The sequence below is a fragment of the Panthera pardus genome, unplaced genomic scaffold, assembly GCF_024362965.1.
Source record: "Panthera pardus isolate Hobbes unplaced genomic scaffold, ASM2436296v1 HiC_scaffold_15, whole genome shotgun sequence".
Lineage (NCBI taxonomy): Eukaryota > Metazoa > Chordata > Mammalia > Carnivora > Felidae > Panthera > Panthera pardus.
The window spans coordinates 8,616,960-8,638,558 of record NW_026526710.1 but is presented as its reverse complement, the minus strand read 5'-3'; the positions used below and the strand labels follow the sequence as shown (position 1 = coordinate 8,638,558).

At 52.2% G+C, this 21,599-nt stretch overlaps 1 protein-coding gene across 2 annotated transcripts in view; it reads left to right on the top strand.

Annotated features, from left to right (window-relative positions):
• The window catches only part of TESC (tescalcin), a 52,357-nt gene that overhangs the window by 16,633 nt on the left and 14,125 nt on the right, over positions 1-21,599 (top strand). For both annotated transcript variants that reach the window (XM_053902085.1, XM_019467336.2), the window contains exon 2: positions 8,099-8,168. In XM_053902085.1, coding sequence (XP_053758060.1) covers positions 8,099-8,168 — 70 coding nt within the window. The remainder of the gene's footprint in view (positions 1-8,098; positions 8,169-21,599) is intronic.

Here is a 21,599-nt window from a genome sequence, read left to right as displayed (position 1 = left end):
GCGTTTCCAGTAGATAAGGGCTCTGCTTGTGTCTGTACCCCCAGCATCTACCGGGAGCCCCAGTAAATGTCTCTTAGTGAACAGCATCCCTCAGATGGAGTCAGTCAGGTCTCCCCACACCCCTGGGAGCCAGCGTGGATTTGGGAAGGACCAAGTGCTATTTTAGGTGTCCTTTGCCACCAGACTCGGGCCCTTGGAGATACAGGCTCCAGTGATCCTGGCCACCCCATAGTGGGTGTGATGAAGGCTGATGCTCGATCTCCTCCAGAGTCAGATGAGGGAGGCTGGGCCTCGTGACGGATTTCATGCCCCTTTTCTGGGTCTCCTGCCTCCACCCGGGCTCCTGCCTCCACCTCCTTGAGGGTTGTCTCTGACCTCCCGGTCTACGCGACCCTCCTCCTGCCCGGTGACCCCTTGCTCAGCACAGCGAGGCTGTAAGGTGGCTCCCACAGCCCGACAGGGGAGGCCAGGACCAGGCAGAAACCCCGTGTCTGCATCACTCCACATTCCTCCCGACCCCGAACCCTGGCAACCCCTTAATCTACTTTCTGTGGCGAGATTTGCCTACTCTGGACGTTTCACATACATGGAATCCTACGATACGTGGCTGCGTCCGGCTTCTCTCCTTGGCGTTATGTATTCAGGGTTCATGGATGTCGGAGCACGTGTCCACACTTCGTTCCACTTGTGACCGAATCCTATGCCACTGTATGGACAGACCACGTTTTGTTTATAGTTTCATCTATCGTTGGACGTTTGCGTTGTTCCCTCTAGGCTATTGTGAACAGTGCCGCTGTGAACGCTCGTTTATGGGTTTATGTGTGGACGTGGTTTTCATGTATCTCGGGTACGTATTTGGGAGGAAGATTTCTGGATTACGTGGTGAATCTAATTTATTGAGGATCCACGGAATTGTGTCCCACGGTGGCCGCACTGTGTGACATTCCCGTCAGCAGCGCACGAGGATGTCAGTTTCTCCGCAGTCTCACCAACGCTTGCTACTGTAGGTTTTATCTTTCATCCTAGCCATCAAAGTTGAAATTGAAGATTATACAAGGCATCTCTGATAATTACAGAAAAGTTAAGGGACCGATCAGCAAAGATAAGGGACAAGAGGAAGAGAGGGATGTCCTGTAAACCTGTAAACCTGTAAACCTGCTGCCTGTAAACCTGGAAGCAATGTGCTATTTTGTTCATCCTTTCCTATTTTTTCCTGTGCACACAACTATATCATTACGGACTTTCATGGACGTGAGATCTTGTGGCCTGTTGGTTTTTCCCTGTAGCGATATCCCATGAAAATTTTTCTGTGTTCTAAATATTTAAAAAAAATTTTTTTAATGTTTATTTTTGAGAGAGAGGGAGAGACAGAGTGTGAACGAGGGAGGAGCAGAGAGGGAGACAGAGACGGAATCCAAACCAGTCTCCAGGCTCTGAGCTGTCTGCACAGAGCCTAACACGGGGCTCAAACCCGGGGTCATGACTTGAGCTGAAATCGGATCCTTAACCAACTGAGCCACCCAGCCTCCCCTAAATATTTTTAAAATGTTTCTTAAGGCTCTGTAGTATACTGCCTTTGGGATGTACCCGTTTATTTATTTCAACCCGTTTCCTTATAGCTCACCACTTCCCCAATTTTAAAGTTTGCTTATTTACATACTTATTTATAGATTTTTTTTTTAAAGTTTATTTTGAGAGAGAAAGAGCATGCAGGCAGGGGAGGGGCAGATAAAGAGCGAGAGCACACGAGAATCCATAGCAGGCTCTGCACGAAGCCTGACGCAGGGCTGGTACCTGCTAACCATGAGATCGTGACCTGAGCTGAAATCAGGAATCAGATGCTTAAGCCACTGAACCACCCAGGTGTCCCATGAGTTTATTTATTTTGAGAGAGTGAGGGAGGGAGAGAGAGAGAGAGCGCGGGCACAGGAGCAGGGGAGGGGGAGAGAGAGAATCCCAAGCAGGCTCCACGCTGTCAGTGCAGAGCCCGACGCTGGGCTCTGTCTCCCAGTTAGATCATGAGGTGAAGTCAGGAGTCATGTGCTTAACTGACTGAGCCACCCAGGTGACCCAGTTTTTTACTGTTTTAAACAGGTCAGGATGATGACGGTTACCTGTTTATCTCTGTACACTCGTCTCAGTTCCTCAGTATTTGTTCCTAGGGATCAAGTTGCTGGTTAAAAGCACAGATACCAGCACTGTCCAGTGCAAATTATAATGCAAGGTGGAATAATTCTAAATGTTTTCAGAAGCTACATATGTAATTCTACGTTTTCTAGTAGCCATGCTTTAAAAAAATTTTTGTAATGTTTATTTTTGAGGGAAAGCACGAGCGGGGGGGGGGAGGGGCAGAGAGATGGGGAGACACAGAATCCGAAGCAGGATCCAGGCTCCGAGCCGACAGCACAGAGCCCGACGCGGGGCTCGAATTCACAGACCGCGAGATCGTGACCTGAGCCGAAGTCGGCCGCTTAACTGACTGAGCCACCCAGGCAGCGCCCCTGTAGTAGCCATGTTTAGAAAAGAAACAAGATACAGTTAATTTTAATATTTTACTTCTAAAATATTTCAGCGTATGACCAATATAAAAATTATGGAGACTGTGTGCATTCTTTTTTGTACTCAGTCTTTGGAAGCTGGTGTGTATTTTACACAATTTCATACCTCCGGTCCCAGCTTGGACTGCGCACACACACACACACACACACACACACACACACATACACACACACACACACACACACACACACACACACACACACAGATTGGGCCAGTTAAACTCCCACCAGCCTGTGGAAGGGTGTGACCTCAACCCTCAGGCTGAAATCTAAAACCAAAGATAACGAGGTCAACGTGCCAGGCACCCAAGTGACTCTGCCTCTTGTCTCCATGGCACCCGTGACCGCCTGGGGACCTGGAGAAGGGCTGAGGGAGGAGCAGGGAGACCAGAAGAGCTTCCGTCCTTGGAGCCCCCGAGGGCGCTCTGCACACAGGTGTAGGTGCCCACAGGACACGTCCTCTGGGGGACCCTGGGACCTGAGAGCGCGTGAGGTCTTCGGAAGTCAGTTCGTGAGGCCTAAGATGTTCCTTCTCCCAGTCCCTGAGCCCGGGGAGGCTTCCCCGAGTTGAGCTCCGAGCTCTTGGCTCAGGGGATTTGGGTGCCGAAGACAGGGGTCCAGAGATGGGAGGCTGTTTTCCTCATCCCTCTGCTTTCAGTCAGACACGACAGGGAAGGGTGTGGGCACCCGTGCGTGCGCTTTGGATGCAGAATTCAGCCCTGGACAGTCAGCGCTCAATTGACGTGGACTGCTGTGGTTCCCAGGATTAGGCACATAATTCATTTTCCTGATGGCGCTTTTGAGACGTAACACGTTCCCTACATCTCACCCATTCAAAGTGTACTCGGGTTTTAGTATAATCACAGGGCTGGGCGTCCCTCACGATCTAACTTTGGAACATTTTCCTCCCCTCCCCCCCCGCCCTCCCCCAAGAGGCTCAGTACCTATCAGCATGACTCCCCATCCTTGCCTAGCCCCAGGCAAGCCCTGGTCTAGTTTGGATTTGCCTCCCTGAGCATCTCCTATAAATGGATTCATGCAATGTTAGAAGCACACGTGTGGCTGCAATTTCTATGGTTATTTCTCGTCCGTGTGCTTTTGTTTTTTGTTTTTTTTTGTTTTTGGGGTTTTTTTTTTTTGATCTGCGGTTGAGTGCTGGGCTGCCTTTGATCGGTAACCCACGAACATAAAACCGCACACGTTCTGCCAGACAAACTGAGCTTAAATCCTGGGTCTCTCTTTCAAGTTTAGGGCCTGACCTTCAAGTCACCTAACGCCTCAGATCCTCAGTTTGCTCTTCTGGAAAATGGGAGCAGTCCTTCCATTATACGGTCATGGTAAGGGTTAAATAAGACCACGTGTGCCCAGGACGTGGTGCTCAGCTAACAGATGATTCATCAGTAGCAGTATTTTCGAGATCCCTTGGCTGTCCCATGTGCTACCATATAGTGTGCCTAAAATATTCATTACATCACTAATAAATATGCATTGTGTATTAGAGGAAATTTAGAAGATATAGATGAATGAAACCAAAACAAAGCCTTTAATCCCTCTACTGAGAAAGACCATTGCTATTATTATTTTGGGGAAAGGGAGTCCGGATTTTCTTTCCTTACTTCTATACATTTGTGTATATCTACATGTTTTCCCCAGCATGAGGTCATGCTATTTTTGTAGCAGGCGGTTGTGTTTTAAGTAAGGACCATGCCCAGTGTGGGGCTTGACCTCACAACCCCGAGACTGAGAGGGGCAGGCTCTGCCTGCTGAGCCAGCCAGGCGCCCCATAGCAAGCTGTTTTAAACATTTTTAAAGTTCATTTTGAGCGAGACACACACACACACACACACACACACACACACACACACACACAGAATCCCAAGCAGGCTTTGCGTTGACAGGGCTCAAACTCAAAAACCACGAGATCATGACTTGAGCTGAAATCAAGAGTGGGACCCTCAACTGAGCTACCCAGGCGCCCTGACTTTTAAACATTCTCTGTGGAACGTATTTTCATGTCCGATATATAACTGTCACTTCTCAAAAGCAGCTTGCTTTTTTTTTTTTTTTTTTTTTTTTTTAATTGACTAAGCCTTCCGTAAAATATTTGACCAATCTGCTTTGGGTGAGCACTTAGGTCGAGTCCATTTTTTAAGCTGTTAAGAATCCACGGGTGGACACATTTATGTATTTGTCTTTTGTACTCGTTGGATTTATTTTTTCCTGCCAGGTAGAATCACTGAAATTTTCAGGTAAACCTTTTATCGTAATATCAGGTACAGAAAAGTACATCACCCGTGAGCATAGAGTTCCATGTCCTTGCTGAGCACACGTGTGTGTAACCTGAACCTGGATGAAGAAATAGAATATTCCCACTACCCAGAGGCGCCCCTCACGCCCCATTCAAATCACTACTCCCCGTTCGGGAGCAACCACTATTCTGGCTTCTCTTTCTTAAAAAAAATAAGACAACATCATCATCATTTTTACTACATTTTTTAAAGTCTTTTTTTTTTCTTTTAGAGAGTGCATGAGTGGGGGAGGGGGAGGGGGAGAGAGAGAGAGAGAGAGAGAGAGAGAGAGAGAGAGAGAGAATCTCCAGCAGGCCCCATGCTAATGTGGAGCCTGACGTGGGGCTTGCTCCCATGACCCTGGGATCATGACCCGAGCCGATATCAAGGGTCGGACACTCCACTCTCTGTGCCACCCAGGCACCACCTTGTCATTACTATTACCAGACAAGTTTTAGATAGGTTCATAGCAAAATTCAGAGGAAGTTAGTTTTCGCCTATGCCCTCACCCCGACACGTGCCATAGCCTCCCGCCTTATCCGTGGCCCCCACCAGTGTGGTACGTTTGATACAGTCGATGAACCTGTATTGACACTTCATTATCGCCTGGAGTCCATTGTTCACATTAGGGTTCACCTGTGGTGGTGCACCTTCTGCAGGTCTGGACGTATGTTCAGCGACATGTGTCCGTCATGATGGGACACACAGGATAGTTTAACTGCCCCGGAAACCCTCTGTGCTCTGCCTGTTCATTCCTCATCCCCAGACTCGGACACGGAGACCTTTCTCGTGCCTTCGCGGTTTTGCCTTTTCCAGGAGGTCCTATAGTAGAATCTTACAGTGCGCGGCCTTTCCATCCCGACTTCTAACCCTGCAGAGGACTTTTTACCCGTTTTCGAGCTCCATTTAAATGGAATCCTAACATACTTGCTCTTTGGCATCTGACTTCTTTTCCTTGATTTTATGTTTCTGAAGCTCACCCAGGTTATGGCACGCACCGACTGCTCGTTTTCCTTGCTGTATACTATTCCATTGCTTGAGTAGACTGCACCTCAACACTTGATTCTGCCGTTGTCGGCATTTGGATAGGTTCCAGTCTAGGGCTGTTGGAACCGCACTGCTGTGAACCTCTCCTTCTTTCTGTACCTCTTCTGACGAGCGCAAGGGTGCGTTTCTGTTGGGTGTGTGCCCAGGACTGCAATCCCTGAGCCCTGTAGAGTATTCGGATGTCCTTGCTGATACACACATGATAGGAATGGCCATGTCCTCCTCCAGAAAGGTGGTTATTGCCCCTCACGGTCATCCCACTTTTCCAAGAGTCAGTTTCTACATCTGTAATGGGAATACAGCCCTATCCCAGGGTGCCGTGGGGAACAGGTGCACTGATGTGTGGAGATGCGCCTCTGGTACACGGAGAACCCTTCACAGCTGTTGGCCGTCCTGAGGGGTATTTCCTCACCAACAGCTTCTAGGGAGGCTGGAGAATTCTGAGCTATAGATTCTTTTTTTTTTAAATACTTATTTACTTTGGGAAGAGCACAAGCAGGGGAGGGGCAGAGAGAGGGGGACAGAGGATCTGCAGCAGGCTCTGCGCGGACAGCAGTGAGCCCGACGTGGGGCTCGAATTCACAAACCGTGAGATCATGACTTGGGCCGAAGTCAGACGCTCAACTGACTGAGCCACCAGGAGCCCTTGAGCTACGTATTCTTTTTTTTTTTTTTTTTTTTTTTTTTTTTTTTTTTTTTAGCTACGTATTCTTAAAGTGATACAACCTGAGCCTGAGACCCCCCCCACCCCACCCCCAAAAAAAGATGAGGAGGACACCTGGCTAGCTCAGCCGGTGGAGCATGTGACTCTTGATCTGGGGGTTGTAGTTTGAGCCCTGCATTGGGTATAGAGATTACTTAGATTACTTAAAAAGGGGGTGCCTAGGTGGCTCAGTCAGCTGAGTGTCTGACTCTTGATTTCGGCTCAGGTCATGATCCCAGGGTCGTGGGATCGAGCCCCACGTTGGGCTCCGTGCTGAGCGTGGAGACTGCTTGGGATTCTCTCTCCCTCTGCCCCTTTCCCCCCTCGTGCACGCACACACACACACACACACACACACTCTCTCTCTCTCTCTCTCTCTAAAATAAACATTTTTTTTTCTTGTAATACTTGAAAAAAAAACCAACAGCAAATGAGATGACCAGCTGGTCCCAGAAATTAGCTGTCTCTGGAACAAGAAAAGACATTTATAATAGGGCATGGGAAATGCCGGGAGGAGCCGGGGGGAGGGGGGATGGCTGTTTGGAAAGTTTTGCCCGAACCGTGTATAGTCCCCGGGGAACCGGCCCTCAAGGCCTTGGAGCACCAGGATATGTGGGCAGGCAGGCGATACCGAGTGAAGGCAGGTTGAAGGCGGGGTCAGGACATGGACCCCACTCCACCAGTCACCGGTCGTGCGGTCTCGAGTGCTCTGAGCTGCAGTTTGCAAATTATCCCACAGAGAAAAGCACATCTGCTCCCTTATGCAGGATGTGTCGTGGATGAGGGGAGACAATGCAGGTCCGGGTGCCATACTGTGTGCTTCATAAAACAGGCCCTCGTGGGGGTGGAGCCCTTATGAAACCCGGAATGTGCAAGGCCCCGTCTTACTGGGGAAGACACAGCGGCCCGCCAGCCCGAAATGGTAATTACGAAAAACTGTACTTAAGGTTTTCTAGAACTACTGGGAAGATCTAAATACGTCCTCCACAGCGCAATGATCAAAATTCTCTTTCTTCTCCTTCCAATCCCCTTGCTGCACCAGATTCTCCTTCCGCGTCCTACTACGTGTCTCCCAAGTGACTTCCAGCAGCAGCCCGAACCCCTTTGCCCTGCCATGCCCCTCTGTCTCTCTGTACGTGACCGTATGAAGCCCCTTGCTCAGCTAGGAAAACCCCTGTCTTCGGGAGCAGGAGGGGAAGAAGTCACACGGATGTGATCCCTTTAGGGGGAAGGGGAAAATGAGCTGGTTCACTTTCGTGCTGTCCCGGCAGCTGCCGTTCGTAGCACAGGCTGTCTTGCCGGGGGATCGGAGGTAATGACCCCAGGGGTGCACTGCCAGGAAGAATGGGACGCCCTTTGTCGGTTTCTTCGTCTGGTGGTGGTCGGTGTTGCCCGCCTGGGAAGTGTGGGAGAATGTCACCAGCCTCCTGCTGGTGGCTCAAGTTCAGCGGTCAGTGATGTCTTCTCTCTCTCTTTCTCTCCCTCCCTCCCCTGTTTCCCAGTCTCCTCAGACCAGATCGAGCAGCTCCACCGGAGGTTTAAGCAGCTGAGTGGAGACCAGCCCACCATTCGGTAAGATCTGCAGTTGGGTTTGGGCCTTGGGCAGCTCCATGGCCCTTGAGGATTTCTCTTCTCTCTCTTTCCCTGAGTTCAGCATGACTCTGGAAGAGCCCCTGGGTGGCCCCATTTCCTGTGGCAAACTTGCAGTTGTCATTCTTTTGGTCCCTCTAGATAAGATGTTCTAGAGCCATACTTGTTGGGATCAGGAATGTCTGTCTAGAGTGAAGACAGGGGGCCAGTCAGCCACATGTACCCTGCCCTGGCTTCCTCAAATGGGACATGCTCCTGGCCTCTGTGCTTAGAATCTCAGGTATATGTAACTTGAAGACCTCGTTGAAGGTCTCTTCACTCTGCTTCCTCTCTGTTGTTAGTTCCGGCCTCAGGCAAGATGGCGGGCAGCAGACTGATTTCTTGACAGAAGTCAGACTGGCCATCCTACATTGCCTTTAAAAAAGTTTTTTTTAATGTTTGTTTATTTTTGAGAGACAGAGCGTGAGTGGGGGAGGGGCAGAGAGAGAGAGGGAGACACAGAATCCGAAGCAGGCACCAGGCTCTGAGCTGTCAGCACAGAGCCCGGCGCAGGGCTTGAACTCATAGACCGTGAGATCATGACCTGAGCTGAAGTCAGATGCTTACCCGACTGAGCCACCCAGGTGCCCCCCTACATTGCATGTTTAATGTTAATCTTTTAGAAGCTGGGTAGGTTCATTCTCTTTTTTTTAATTTGTTTTTAAGTTTATTTTTGACAGAGTACGAGCGTGAGCTGGGGAGGGGCAGAGAGAGAGGGAGAGACAGAATGTGAAGCAGACTCCACACTATGAACTGTCAGCACGGAGCCCGACGCGGGGCTCGAACTCACAGACTGTGAGATCATGACCTGGGCCGAAGTCAGACGCCCAACCGACTGAGCCACCCATGTGCCCCAGGTTATTTCTTTATGAGGAGGAATGCCCTAAACTGTCCTCCTTACCCCAAGAGAGAGTGTGTTCAGTCTTCCATGCTGGTTGAGTTCTATAGAGCTAGGTTAGTGAGCGATCCTAGTTAGCATGTTTGGTCATTGCACAGTTGGGGAGGAAGCTTCGAGTTAAAGTGTAGCAAGCGGGGTCCCCGACGCACAGTAAACAGCGTTCTACCACAGACTTTCAAACAGATGGAGTTTCCTAAAATAAATATGCAAGGTCTTCAGGTTACAGTCTTTGAACTTCCAACATTTAATAATACTTAATAATAATTTAAGAATATTAAAAATATTAAAATTTAAAAATAATAATAACTTTTAATAACCCAGGGAAACGTCCTTTTTCTTAGCCAACAGACTAAAATTTCACCTAAGCTTTATGGAAATTGACAGAAACAATAATCACTTTCCTTGGTCTGTCTAAACAAAAGCATGTTGTCGATCCCACGCGTCATGTTTTCAAAGCATCCGTTTCCAGAGCTTAGATTCTGGTGATCTCTTGGTTCCTGTGGCCTCCTGTCTCAGTTTGATTGTATCCAAGGCAGAATTAAAGCCAGTTAGGAGTGTTGTGGTCAATTCTGTCCGTGACACCTGGGTAAGCCCCGTGAAGGAGAGGGAGTGAGCCCAGGGGAAAGTCACCTGGCTTCTCATCGGCTCCGAGAGCGTTCCATGTCCGAGTCGGAGCCGGTCACCGTGGCCAGGGCTAGAGATGCAAATTGGTTTTTCCCAGAGCAGTGACAGAGCGGGGCTGGGCCATCAGCCAGGGTGGAGACTGGAGTGCTTTCCCAGGGCCGGGTGGGCACACCTTGGCCGGACACCTGGGAGTCTAAGGAGAGGCCGCGTCTGTGCACCTGGATGTTGGAACCTGGAAGTGTCAAGGGCACCCCCCTTCCTTCGGGAGCTTCTGGGCATGTGCTCTGTACGAGGTGCTTGGTACCTGTGCTGCTGGATGCAGCCTACCGTGGGTGGCGTGTGAAGGCGGGGCCCCCTTTCTCAAGATAGTCTTCCAGTAAGCCCCGGAAGAAGCTGCTCTAGTCGGGGGTCTCTGGGTCTTGCCTCTTGAGAGGTTGTAAGTTCCCGTGCCGCGTGTGTTTAATTTCCAGACTTGGGGGAAACAGAGGCAAAAACCCAGACTTGAGAAACCGTTTGCATCGGCCTCCTGTATAGGAGGGGCTGTGTGTGTTTGCGTTAGTTGCTCTCTGTCTCTGAGCCTCCGTCCTCATCCGTAAAGTGATTTGGGTGCGGAACGTAAGCAGGTACCATGCGGGAAGATCCCACTTTGAGCCGGTTGGGCAGCCCGGCTGCCATCCTCCCCACGGTGGGTGAGGTCTCGGGGACCCACCCTGAGATGCCTGTTAGCAGATGTCTGACCGCGGGGCGGGAGTGGAGGCGGGGAGCACAGGTGCTGTGTGGGGAGGGGGCTGTGAGGCCCTCGGAGCCCCTCCCACTTCGAGGTTCTAGCATCCGAGCCCGGTGTCGCCCAGCGGCCCCTCCGGGGCCTCTGCGAGGACGAACTGAAACACTGTGACCTGCACACATTCTTTCCCAGCTTGAGCGTGTGCGTGGATCACTCGAGAATGTTCCTAATGCAGGCTCGGCCTCAGCAGGTGGGTGGGGCCTGAGACTCTGCATTTCACTGGGGGTCGCAGGGCCCCCAGGGGCCAGCACGGTGCCCCGGGGCACAGTTAAGTGCTCACTCAGCAAATGCAGCTGCCTTTCTCTCTGCCACTGACCAGCTCTCCCGCCCCCTGGCCTCAGGTCAGTCTGTGTGGTATTCCCAACCTCCTCCACTCCCCTCAGGCCCGTGGCCTCCCTCCCTTGCCTCACATCCCTCTGACTAAACCCGTCCCGGCTGTTGGGCCTTAGCAGCGTTTCTCCAGCCAAGTCTGCCTGGACGATGCCCCCGACCCGGTCAGCGCCCCGTCAGGCTCCCTGGGCCCCGCACATCTTCTCTGTAGCCGCATGGGGTGACTCCAGTTCGCCTCCCGGTGAGACGCCGGCTGTGAATGTGTGTGTGAATCACCTGGGAGCCTGGTTCAAAGGCAGGATTTGATTCACGGGTCTGGAGCCGGGCCCGAGACTCTGCATTTCCAACAAGCATGGGTGGTCATGGGCAGGTCGGCCTCCCCAGCACGGAGGATGGTGCCCAGTGGGCCCCCCGGGTTCTATGGGTGGAGGCTGCACCCTCTCAGGCACGGAGACTCCTACCTCCCACTCGTGGGCTAGGCCAGGGCGTGGGAATACGAGCCCTCGGCTCTGCCTGCCCACCCCCAGGACCACCGCACACCTCACCCTTTGCGCATCTGCCGAGACCCAGTGAGCAGCCCTTGCTCCAGCTTTGGGGGCTCCCCTGTGCCTTTAAGGTGACATCCGTACTCTAGCTGGGGTCCGCCAAGGTCTTTAGATGCTGGCTTTTGCTTTGCTGAGGTCTCAGTGTGGACACCACGTCCTGCAGGATAACCCCCCTACCTCCTGTCCTCCCATGGCCTCCTCCTGGGGGTGCCCCAACCTGCCACTTACAGAATTGCAACTGTGCCCCTAATAGACAGCTGGCCCCGTGCAGGGCGGGAACTGGGGCTTTGTTTCTTGGGCCTAGTGCTCAGTTCAGGGCTGGTAACGTTCTAGATGCTCGGGGGTACAACTGGCGGGTTGAACGAACGAATGAATGAATGAATGAGACCAAAGTAATGAGGCAAAAGTGAGTATAAGAACTACCAAAATTCTTTAAAATCGTTTTTAATGTTTATTTTTGAGAGAGGGAGGGAGGGGAGAGAGAGACAGAATCTGAAGCAGGGTCCAGGCTCTGAGCTGTCAGCCCAGAGCCCAATGTGGGGCTCAAACTCATGAACTAAAGATCGGAGGCTTAACCAACTGAGCCACCCAGGCACCCCAGGACTACCAAAGTTCTCTTTATACGCCATGAAGCATGGTGTACATGAGACCCGTTGTTGTTAATACTGTTTCCCTCCAGAGGGTGTACATATTCCCGGGAAAGAATTTATCTGGGGCCTGGCTCATAGGAACTGCTCACCGATGTAAGCTGTTATTATCTGAGCATGTTACTTGAGCCTCATAAAAACCCCACAGGAAGCAGTGGTAGGAACACCTGTTCTCCCCATTTTACAGACGGGAGGCTCAGAGAGGTCGTGTACCTGTGCCTGAGTCACACAGCTCGTAAGTGGAGGAGCTCAGTGCTGAGATGCCTCTCTAAGGAAGTTGTGGACATTTCTTGCGAGTGGTCTCGGGGCCTCAGTCACCCTCGTCTGCCGTCTGAGGACCCTTACCATCCCGCGGTGGGCATGTATAATTCCCACCACCAAAGCCCCTGCTCCCTAATTTCCTAGTCTCTGCTGGGAGGGTAGCGTCAGCTGCACATGGTGACAGCCCTACCCAGCAGGAAGGAGGTGACAGGCCACAGTGTTCTATGCAAACAGGCCTGCCTGAAAAGCCCCTCCCAGACCCACTTTGCCTGATCCTAATCTGTCTCTCAGGACCCGGAAAAGGGTGATTGGGCAGGTTTTCGGTCCCGCGGGCTTTCCTGCCACCCTCCTAGGGCAGAAGGATGAGCAGCCCTGGGCTGTGATCTGGTCCCTAGCACCATCCCCACACTGCCAGGGGGTTCCCGAGTGACCCTAGGGGGGGCCTCTCTGATACCTGGGCACACCTGGGGGGCTGTGGACTAGGCTGCGGTTTCAGAGTAGGGAAAGGAGCTTTTGCTTCCTTAGGGTTGAGTTTGGCGAAAGGCACTGACTGGGGTCCGCTGGGCGAGGCCCCCAGCACCGCAGTCTGTGAGGGGTGTGGGAGGCAGCACCCTTTGCCCCTGCCTCTCAGAAAATGAAGGTGCCCGAGAGCCTAGGATCCCATGGGGCAGGGGTTGGGGGGGGAGGGGAAAATACCTCCAGTGCAAAAGGCCCCTTAAAAGTGGCCATTTAAACCTGAAGGCTTTAAACATAGACCTGATAAGTTTTGTAAGTTGCATTAAAAAATGAAGAGGGGCTCAGGTCATGATCTCCACGGTTCGTGGGTCTGACTCTGCGTGGATAGTGGGGAGCCTGCTTGGGATTCTCGCTCTCCCTCTCTCTCTCTGCCCCTCCCCCACTTGCTCTCTTTCAAAATAAATAAACTTAAAAAAATATAAAATTTTATTAATGAAGAATTGAGTTTCTGAATTTGTGACTTTGATAAGTTGTATATAGCTTAAAAAAAAAAAAAATCAAAACCGAGTAAAAACTGCCAAAACGGATTTGATGTTAACCCACCATTTTCCTATCCATGTTTGGTTGGTCTCCTCTCCTTCTAAAAATTATCCTAGGATGTGCAGGGATGGCCTCACCCCTGAGGCCTCAAAGCTGATGTGTCAGGACTCCCGCTCTGTGTGTGTGTGTGTGTGTGTGTGTGTGTGTGTGTCTTACAAAGCCCAACATCTGATTTAAAAAAAAATTCGGGGCACCTGGGTGGCTCAGTCGGTTGGGCATCCAGCTTCGGCTCCGTTCATGATCTCAGGGTCTGTGTGTTTGAGCCCCACATCGGGCTCTGTGCTGTCAGTTCTGAGCCTGGAGCCTGCTTTGGATTCTGTGTCTCCTTCTCTCTCTGCCCCTCCCCTACTCACATCTGTCTCTATCAAAAAAATGAGTAAATGTTTAAAAAAAAATTTTAAAACAAAGATTCATAATGCTGCATTATTTTTCTTTAAGGGCCCCCCAAAACCTGAATCCACCCTGACCACAGAGCACTGAGCTCCATGGCCTCTTGGAGAAATGCTTGAGTAGAAAATGGTCATGTGACACATCGAGTACCAATCCTATGCAGAGACTTCTGTCCTCAAAACGTTTTCTTCTTCTAGCAGGGAAGCCCCTCCCCAGGGAAACCCATGAACAGATCCGGATTGCAGGTAGTGAGGAAAATACAATAATTGCTGCGTGCACTTTTTCTTTCTGAAGTCGGGCCACTCGACTGGTGAATGTCTTAAACAGCAAATTTGACTTCCTGAGAGCTCCCGCGGCAGGCTCTCGAAGCCCCAGAAATAGACGCTGTGCCATACGTCAGACATCGTGCTGCAGGCCGGTAGGAGGGCTGATTAGGTAAAGCCACACCGCAAAAATATTTGTAGATTCACCAGGCCCCCGAGTGTGGAGTGAGTCGTGGCGTGAACGGAACCACGGACATACGAGGCGAAGGCGGGGAGCGGTGTTCGTTGTTCGTCACCAAAGCATACGGCAGCCTTCGGACAGGCTGCCCGCCAGGGCACCGACAAAGCCCTGACTCCGCGTCCTGTTTTGCATCCCCCGGCGGCACTCACCCCGGCTCTGTCGAGTTAAAGGTCTGCTCACAGTCAAGTGCGTACGTAGGAGCCCCAGCTGCCGTTAGCTGAGGGCTGGCATGTGCCGGGCACGGGGCTGAATGGCCACACGTGGGGTCCTAGGGGTCTCAGGGAGCCTGTGAAGTTCACACCATTATCCCATCTTCCAGATTGAGAAACTGAGGCTAAAGAGGATAAGGTCAGCCAGCAGGGCTGGGGTTCAGAGGCAGAGCTGGAGGCCCCCAAATAGTTTCCTATTTAAAATTTGTATCTTGTAGGGACACCTAGGTGGCTCAGTTGGTTGGGCGTCCTAGCCTTGGTTTCAGCTCGGGTCATGAGCTCACGGTGTTGTGAGATGAAGCCGCGCATCTGGCTCTGTGCTGGCGGCTCAGAGCCTGGAGTCTGCTTCCATTGCTGTGTCTCCCTCTCTCTGTTCCTCCCCCACTCGCACTCTGTCTCACTCTCTCAAAAATAAGCAAACATTAAAAAAAAAAATGTTTAAAGCTGTATCTTTTGATGGGTTTACTTAGGGAGGGTGTTCCCTGCTGAGAAGAAAAGCCAGAGCCTACAGTGATCATACTGCATTTGTCTAAAGTAAGTCATTTTAATCTAGTAGCTTTGCTTTTAACTTGTCAAATAGCTAGAAATTTCCTTTTTTTTTTTCTTTCTTTAAGTACTCACAACAGTGAAGAGTTGAGGCCCTGCCTTCATCCTCAGGCCATTTTGCTGTCAGTGTTTAACAGGTTCCGGGAGTTAACGCATCTTCCCTTTAAGGCTTCGGCTTGGATGGCACATGTTCATCTGAAAGAGAAGAGCCCACAGTTGCTTGTAAAACTCCCCAGGCCACAGTGGGCACAAGCGGGCCCGCTCTCCTGTCTGTTCAGGTGACCCGGAGAGCCGTGCAGGGGTCCCTTCAGTGTGAGGGGTGCAAGGTGTCCCTGAAACAGGACGAAGCTTTCTAAATGGACCCGAATAATTCGCAAGTCTCGAATAGAAAGTTTTTACAGAGACTCTTTCCCCCGGAAGTTGAAGGACTCAGCCCTTGCTTGCAGAAGCAGGTAGTGGGGGCTTCTGTTTGGAGTGGGGACATGGGTGGGGGTGCGGGGAGGGAGGACCAGAGAGGGAACTAGCATGCACACAAGTTCATTATATGTAATCTTTAGTTTTTTTTTAGTGTTTGTTTATTTTTGAGAGAAAAAGAGCATGAATAGGGGAGAGAGGGAGACACAATCCAAAGCAGGCTCCAGGCTCTGAGCTGTCAGCACAAAACCCACCGCGGGCCTTGAACTTACAAAGAGTGAAATCATGACCTGAGCGGAAGTCGGATGCTTAACCGATTGAGCCACCCACGCGTCCCACAAGCTCATCACATGTGAGATGAGGGAAGGAAACAGGACAGGGAGGGTGCATGTCTTGGGACCGTGGTGGGAGAAGGACCTTGGGGTAGGTGGCCATGTTTGGACTAGAACAGAAGGGACAGAAGGAGCTCTGTGTGATGACAAGAGGGAAGGGGCGCGAGGCAGTGGCAGACCCCTGTGCGATGGGCCTTCGTCCCTACCTCCCTCCTGACCTGTCAGCCTCCTGCTCCAGTCCTAACTCTGCGTCCTGTTTTGCATCCCCCGGCAGCACTCACCCCTGCTTTGTCAAGTTAAAGTTCTGCTCACAGTCAAGTGCATACATAGGAGCCCCAGCTGCCGTTAGCTGAGGGCTGGCATGTGCCGGGCACGGGGTTGTTCCTGCTGTTCCCGCCTCGGAGCTCTAGAACGCACTCGTGACCTGCTTTCTAGAATGCTTTTCTCCAGAGCGGGGTTTCTATTGGCACTTGGGGCTGGAGAATGTGTGTGGGGGCAGGGGTGTTCTGTGCATGGTGGGGTGTAGAGCACATTCTGGGATCCCCCCCCCCCCACTGGGTGACTACCGAAAAGGTCCCCAGACATGGCCCCGTGTTCCCTGGGGGTTTGAGAACTCACCACACTCTGCTCTCTGCCGTGTGTCACCTTTCCTGGTCGCCCCACTGAGACTTGATCTGATTCTCTGGGGTCTCTGTCCTGTCTCTGCTTGGTGTGGTTGCAAAGTGCTCATTGCTGCCCGAGACAGGTCATTTTCCCTCTGTCTCATTTCCCCTGCTGGAATCCCGGGAGGGGTGATGTCTGTCCCACTCACTGCTGAAGCCAGCACCTGGAAGCGGGTCTGGCACGTGGAAGGTCCCTGTGATCAGTACATGGCAGGTGTTGAGAGGACAGCTGGGTACGGGCCTGGAGCAGATACAGGAGAAGTTGAGAAAGCGTGTGGTGGGGAAGGGTGACGTTGGTGACGCCGCCCCAGTCACTGAAAGAGGCATTTGCCTGGTGGCAAGGGGACCAGGGCTTTTTCTGTGTGTGTGTGTGTATACACACACACATATTTAGTGTTTATTTTGAGAGTAAGAATGTGTACATGAGCTGGGGAAGGGCAGAGAGAGAGGGTAGGAGAGGAACTCCCAAGCAGGCTGCACACTGTGCAGAGCCTGATGCAGGGCTCTATCCCACGAACTGCAAGATCATGACCTGAGCCGAAGTCAAGAGTTGGACGCTTAACCGACTGAGCCACCCAGGTGCTCCTGTGCCAGATCTTTCGTGCAAAGGCACGTGGACGGGAGAAACGCCTGGCGTGGTTAGGGAATTCCTAGCATTTCTTAAACGTTAACCTTCACGTGAGTTCCCCAGGGATCACGTTAAAAATGCAGGCTCTGATTCCGGGCCAGCTAAGGGCTCTGTGTGTCACACACCAAGTGAGACTGATGCTCCTGGTCCAGGGATGACACTTTGAGCTGCTCAGCATTGCCCCGGGAGACACGTGGTAAGTGACTCTTGGTTCCTCCTTTGTGAGTCCCCATGGGTCCCCAGTTTCCCCAGGGTGGGGCCTCCAGGAGAGTCGGGCAGGCAGCCCCCACGGTAGAGACCCTTCTCCGATGGGCCGGTGAGAGCAGGGAGGCTGGAGTTCCAGGCTGGGAGCTGTTGGGACCTCGCTGGGTCCTCAGCTCCCGGTGGGTCAGGCCCGGTGGGGGCTGAGGATGACCGAGCCGGCAGAGGGCCTGGCAGAGAAGCTGGCCCTCAGAGCTGCCGGAAACCGGCCCCCACGACGAGGCTTGCGGAGGAGCCCCTCCTTGGTGGTTGCTCAGTCTTTCCTTCCCTTGCGGGCTGGACGCTTGTCTTGCCTTCTTTCTGGGTCCCGGATGGGGCCTCTCGGGGCTGGGTGGGGGCAGATCCCCGACCAAGATTTCAGTTGTGTGCTCTCTTTCAAGTAAAACCGTGCAACCCAGAGGAAGTAGCAAGTGTGAGGAAGCGCACAGGGCGGTTAGAGCCGGATTCAAAGCTGTCCTCCTAGCTGTGGGGCTGTGGCCTCCTCACTTGGCCTCCCGGGGCCTCCTTTCCTCACCTGCACGATGGGGACTGTGCGTGTGTGGGGTGGATCAAACACGGCGGTGTTTGCAAAGCGCTTAGCACAGCCTGGCCCCGGGAAAGCCCTCAGGATGCGGGCGAGGGGGGTGCAGAGGATCCTTAAACCCCGGGGTTCGATCCCCCACCCCACCCAGAGCAGGTGTGCAAGTTGTGTGCCCCTGGGGTCCCCGCTGGTCACAGGGGCCCCATGGCCAACCCCCGGCCACCGCATATCAGCTGTGGCCCCAGAGCCCTGGGCTTGGGTGGGGCAGAGCCCTTCCCGGGCTGCAGCCTGGGCCCGACACCTTCAGCTGAGCCGGTTCTACCAGCCCAGTGGGCACCTGGTGGGGGTGGGGGGGTGGAGGAGGAAGGAAAACAAGACCGAAACCGGCGTTTATGGGACATTAAACTGCGGTCAGCCTCTCCCAGGCTCTGGACTCGAGGCCTGCAATCGACTCGTTCAAAAAGGAGGTTGGCAAATATCCGGGTGTCCCCGAGACCGGCAGCCAGGACCGAAGTCTTGCTAGCATCTGCTCCCTGGGGATTCTGAGTGCTGCCTGTGTCTTTTTTTTTTTTTTTTTTTTTTTTTGCCACAAGACATTTCTTTAGCTCTCTGCCTCAGTTTCCCCCATCTTTTTAAAATTTTTTTTTTTTTAACGTTTATTTTTTTTTTTTATTTATTTTTTTTAATGTTTATTTATTTTTGAGACAGAGTGAGACAGAGCATGAACGGGGGAGGGGCAGAGAGAGAGGGAGACACAGAATCAGAAGCAGGCTCCAGGCTCTGAGCCATCAGCCCAGAGCCTGACGCGGGGCTCGAACTCACGGACCGTGAGATCGTGACCTGGGCCGAAGTCGGACGTCTAACCGACTGAGCCACCCAGGCGCCCCTTTAACGTTTATTTTTGAGACAGAGCGAGACAGAGCATGAACGGGGGAGGGTCAGAAAGAGGGAGACACAGAATCGGAAACAGGCTCCAGTCTCCGAGCTGTCAGCACAGAGCCCGACGCGGGGCTCGAACTCACAGACCGTGAGATTGTGACCTGAGCTGAAGTCGGCCGCTCAACCGACTGAGCCACCCAGGTGCCCCTCCCCCATCTTTAACATGGGGGTGAGTGTCTGCCTTATAGGAGAATAAGGTAAATCTCTTAGAGCACTTACCAGACACCTTGGGAGTAATAGGTTAGCTGGTATTATTATTCTTTTAAATACACACATACGTGTGTGTGTGTGTGTGTGTGTATACATATATATTTATTTACTTTAAGTTTTTATTCATTTATTTTGAGACTGACAGAGAGCAAGTGGGGGAGGGACAGAGAGAGGGAGAGAGAGAATCCCAAGCAGGCTCCACGTGGTCAGTGAGAAGCCTCACGCAGGGCTCGAACCCAAGAACTGCGAGATCATGACCTGAGCTGAAACCAAGAGTCGGAGGCTTAACCAACTGAGTCACCCAGGCACCCCTATTATTCTCATTTTAAAATTAAGAGCTCGCTGTGTGTCAGGCAACGTCCTAAGTACCTTATGTGCATTTATCGGATTTAATAATTTCATTAACCCCATGATACTGCCTAGGCATTCCCCTGATCCCCATTTCACAGAGGAGAAATTGAGGCTCTGGGATGTGGAGAGGCTCACCCAAGATGATGGGCCTGGTGAGGAGCAGATCCTGAACCAGACCCCGGGTACACTTGATTTCACATCCCCTTGGCCGTGGGCGGTGCTAGGTGTTCACCAAATTCACAGATGAAGAAACTGAGGCACGGGGCATCGGTACGGTGCCCGTGTGAGGGAGAGCTGAGATTTGAGGGGGAATCCAGCAGGCACCCACGGAGAGAGGGAGCAAGGGCAGCTGGGCTTCTGAGACACCTGCACGGACCCGCCAAAGGCTGTGATGCCAGGACCCAGGACACTGCCCTCGTCCGAGTCCTAGTATCTGCCTCACCTCCTCTGCTGTCAGTGGGAGGTCAGCCTTCTTTTCTTATTACCGTTCTTCTGTAGACACTGGTCAGGCTCTGTGAGGTCCTTCTTCCCTCTATCCTGCCTCCTTCCAGAGTCCGCCTAGGCCCGGGTTTCTCCCAACCCCCTAGAACCCGCAGTTTCCCTGTCGATGGTCTCTGTTCCCTTCCGGGGAATTAACCAGATCCATTTCCCGGGTGTGTCCCCCAATATGCTCCTTCCAGCAGCTCTGGGGGACAGCTCCTCTGGTAGCCCATTCCTGAGCTCAGCAAGCCACAGCTGGGGGTTGATGGTCTCCAAGGATCCAAGGGGAAGTCCTGGGAGCAGCTGGAAGGTCTGGGCACCTGGGAGGGGAACTGAGTCTGGTGCCAGCCAGGTGCTCAGGACAGAATGAACCGGGAGGCGAGCCCCACCCGTGCTCACCACCCCTTCCACTCTGCTCCCTGAGCACCTGTGATGCCCCCAGCCGTATGAGGTTGAGAATGTGGGGCTACGGAAATGAGAGTCCCTGTCCCCATGCTGCATGCTCTCGGGCGTGTGAAAGCTTCCGTCTATGGCGTCTGTGTGCCTGCTTTACAGATGAGGAAACTGAGGCTGAGGAGGAATTAGCCGTGACCCTCTGGCCAACGAAAGCCAGAGGGAGCTTGGGGTCTCGTGTACTAACTCGCCACGGAGCAGCTGGTTGCTGCTTTTCCATTCTCCCAGAATTCTCTCTCCGGCTCCACGTGGCCCCTTTGATTTGACGTGTTCCCATGCGGGGTCTCTGGGCATTCTGTCTCTTGTCTCCAGTTGGGTATGATGTGCACAGAGAAGAGCAGAAATGTGTCGGGTCACAGAGAGGGACTTTCATGGATTGAACATACCCATGACCGACACCCAGATCGAGAGCAGAACGTTCTCAGCCTCAAAGCCTCCCCACGGCCCCTCCTGGTCACCCTCCCCGAAAGCAGTTGACCTGTATCCTGACTTCGAGCTGCAGGGCTTAGTGTTGGTACCTTTTGTTCTTTACGTAAATATGGTCACAGTGCAGTGGTTCTTTGCTTTTTGGTTTTTAAATGTATTTTCGGGGATTTTTTAAAAATGCAGTACTGAGATATAATGCACGTTATTGTACAGTTTACCCATTTAAAGTATGTAATTAGGAGCGCCTGGGTGGCTTGGTTGAGCTTCCAACTTTGGTTCAGGTCATGATCTCATGGTTCATGGGTTCGAGCCCTGCATCAGGCTCTGTGCTGACAGCTCGGAGCCTGGAGCCTGCCCCGGATTCTGTGTCTCCCCTTCTCTCCCTGCCCCTCCCCTGCTCACACTCTGTCTCTAAGAATAAACATTTAAAAGAATTTTAAAAAGCATATTAAAAGAAAGTATGCAATCAATTTGAGGACATTTCTGTCACCACCCCCCAAAGAAACCCTGTACTAATTAGCCATCAACCCCTCTAGCACCCTACCCCTGGCAACCAGTCGTCTTCTTTCAGTCCCTATGGATTTATCTCTTCCAGTCACCAAGTATAAATGGGTCCTCTCATACGTGGCCCTTTTGAGCCAGGCTGCTCCTCTTTTCTTTTCTTTTCCCTTCCCTTCCCTTCCCTTCCCTTCTTTTTTTTTATGTTTAATTACTTTTGAGAGAGAGAGAAAAAAAAAAAAAACACAAGTGAGCGAGGGGCAGAGAGAGAGGGAGACACAGAATCCGAAGCAGCCTCAGGCTCTGAGCTGTCAGCACCGAGCCGGGTGCGGGGCTCAAACTCACAAACCGTGAGATCACAGCCTGAGCCAAAATCAAGAGCCAGATGCTCAACTGCTTGCACCAC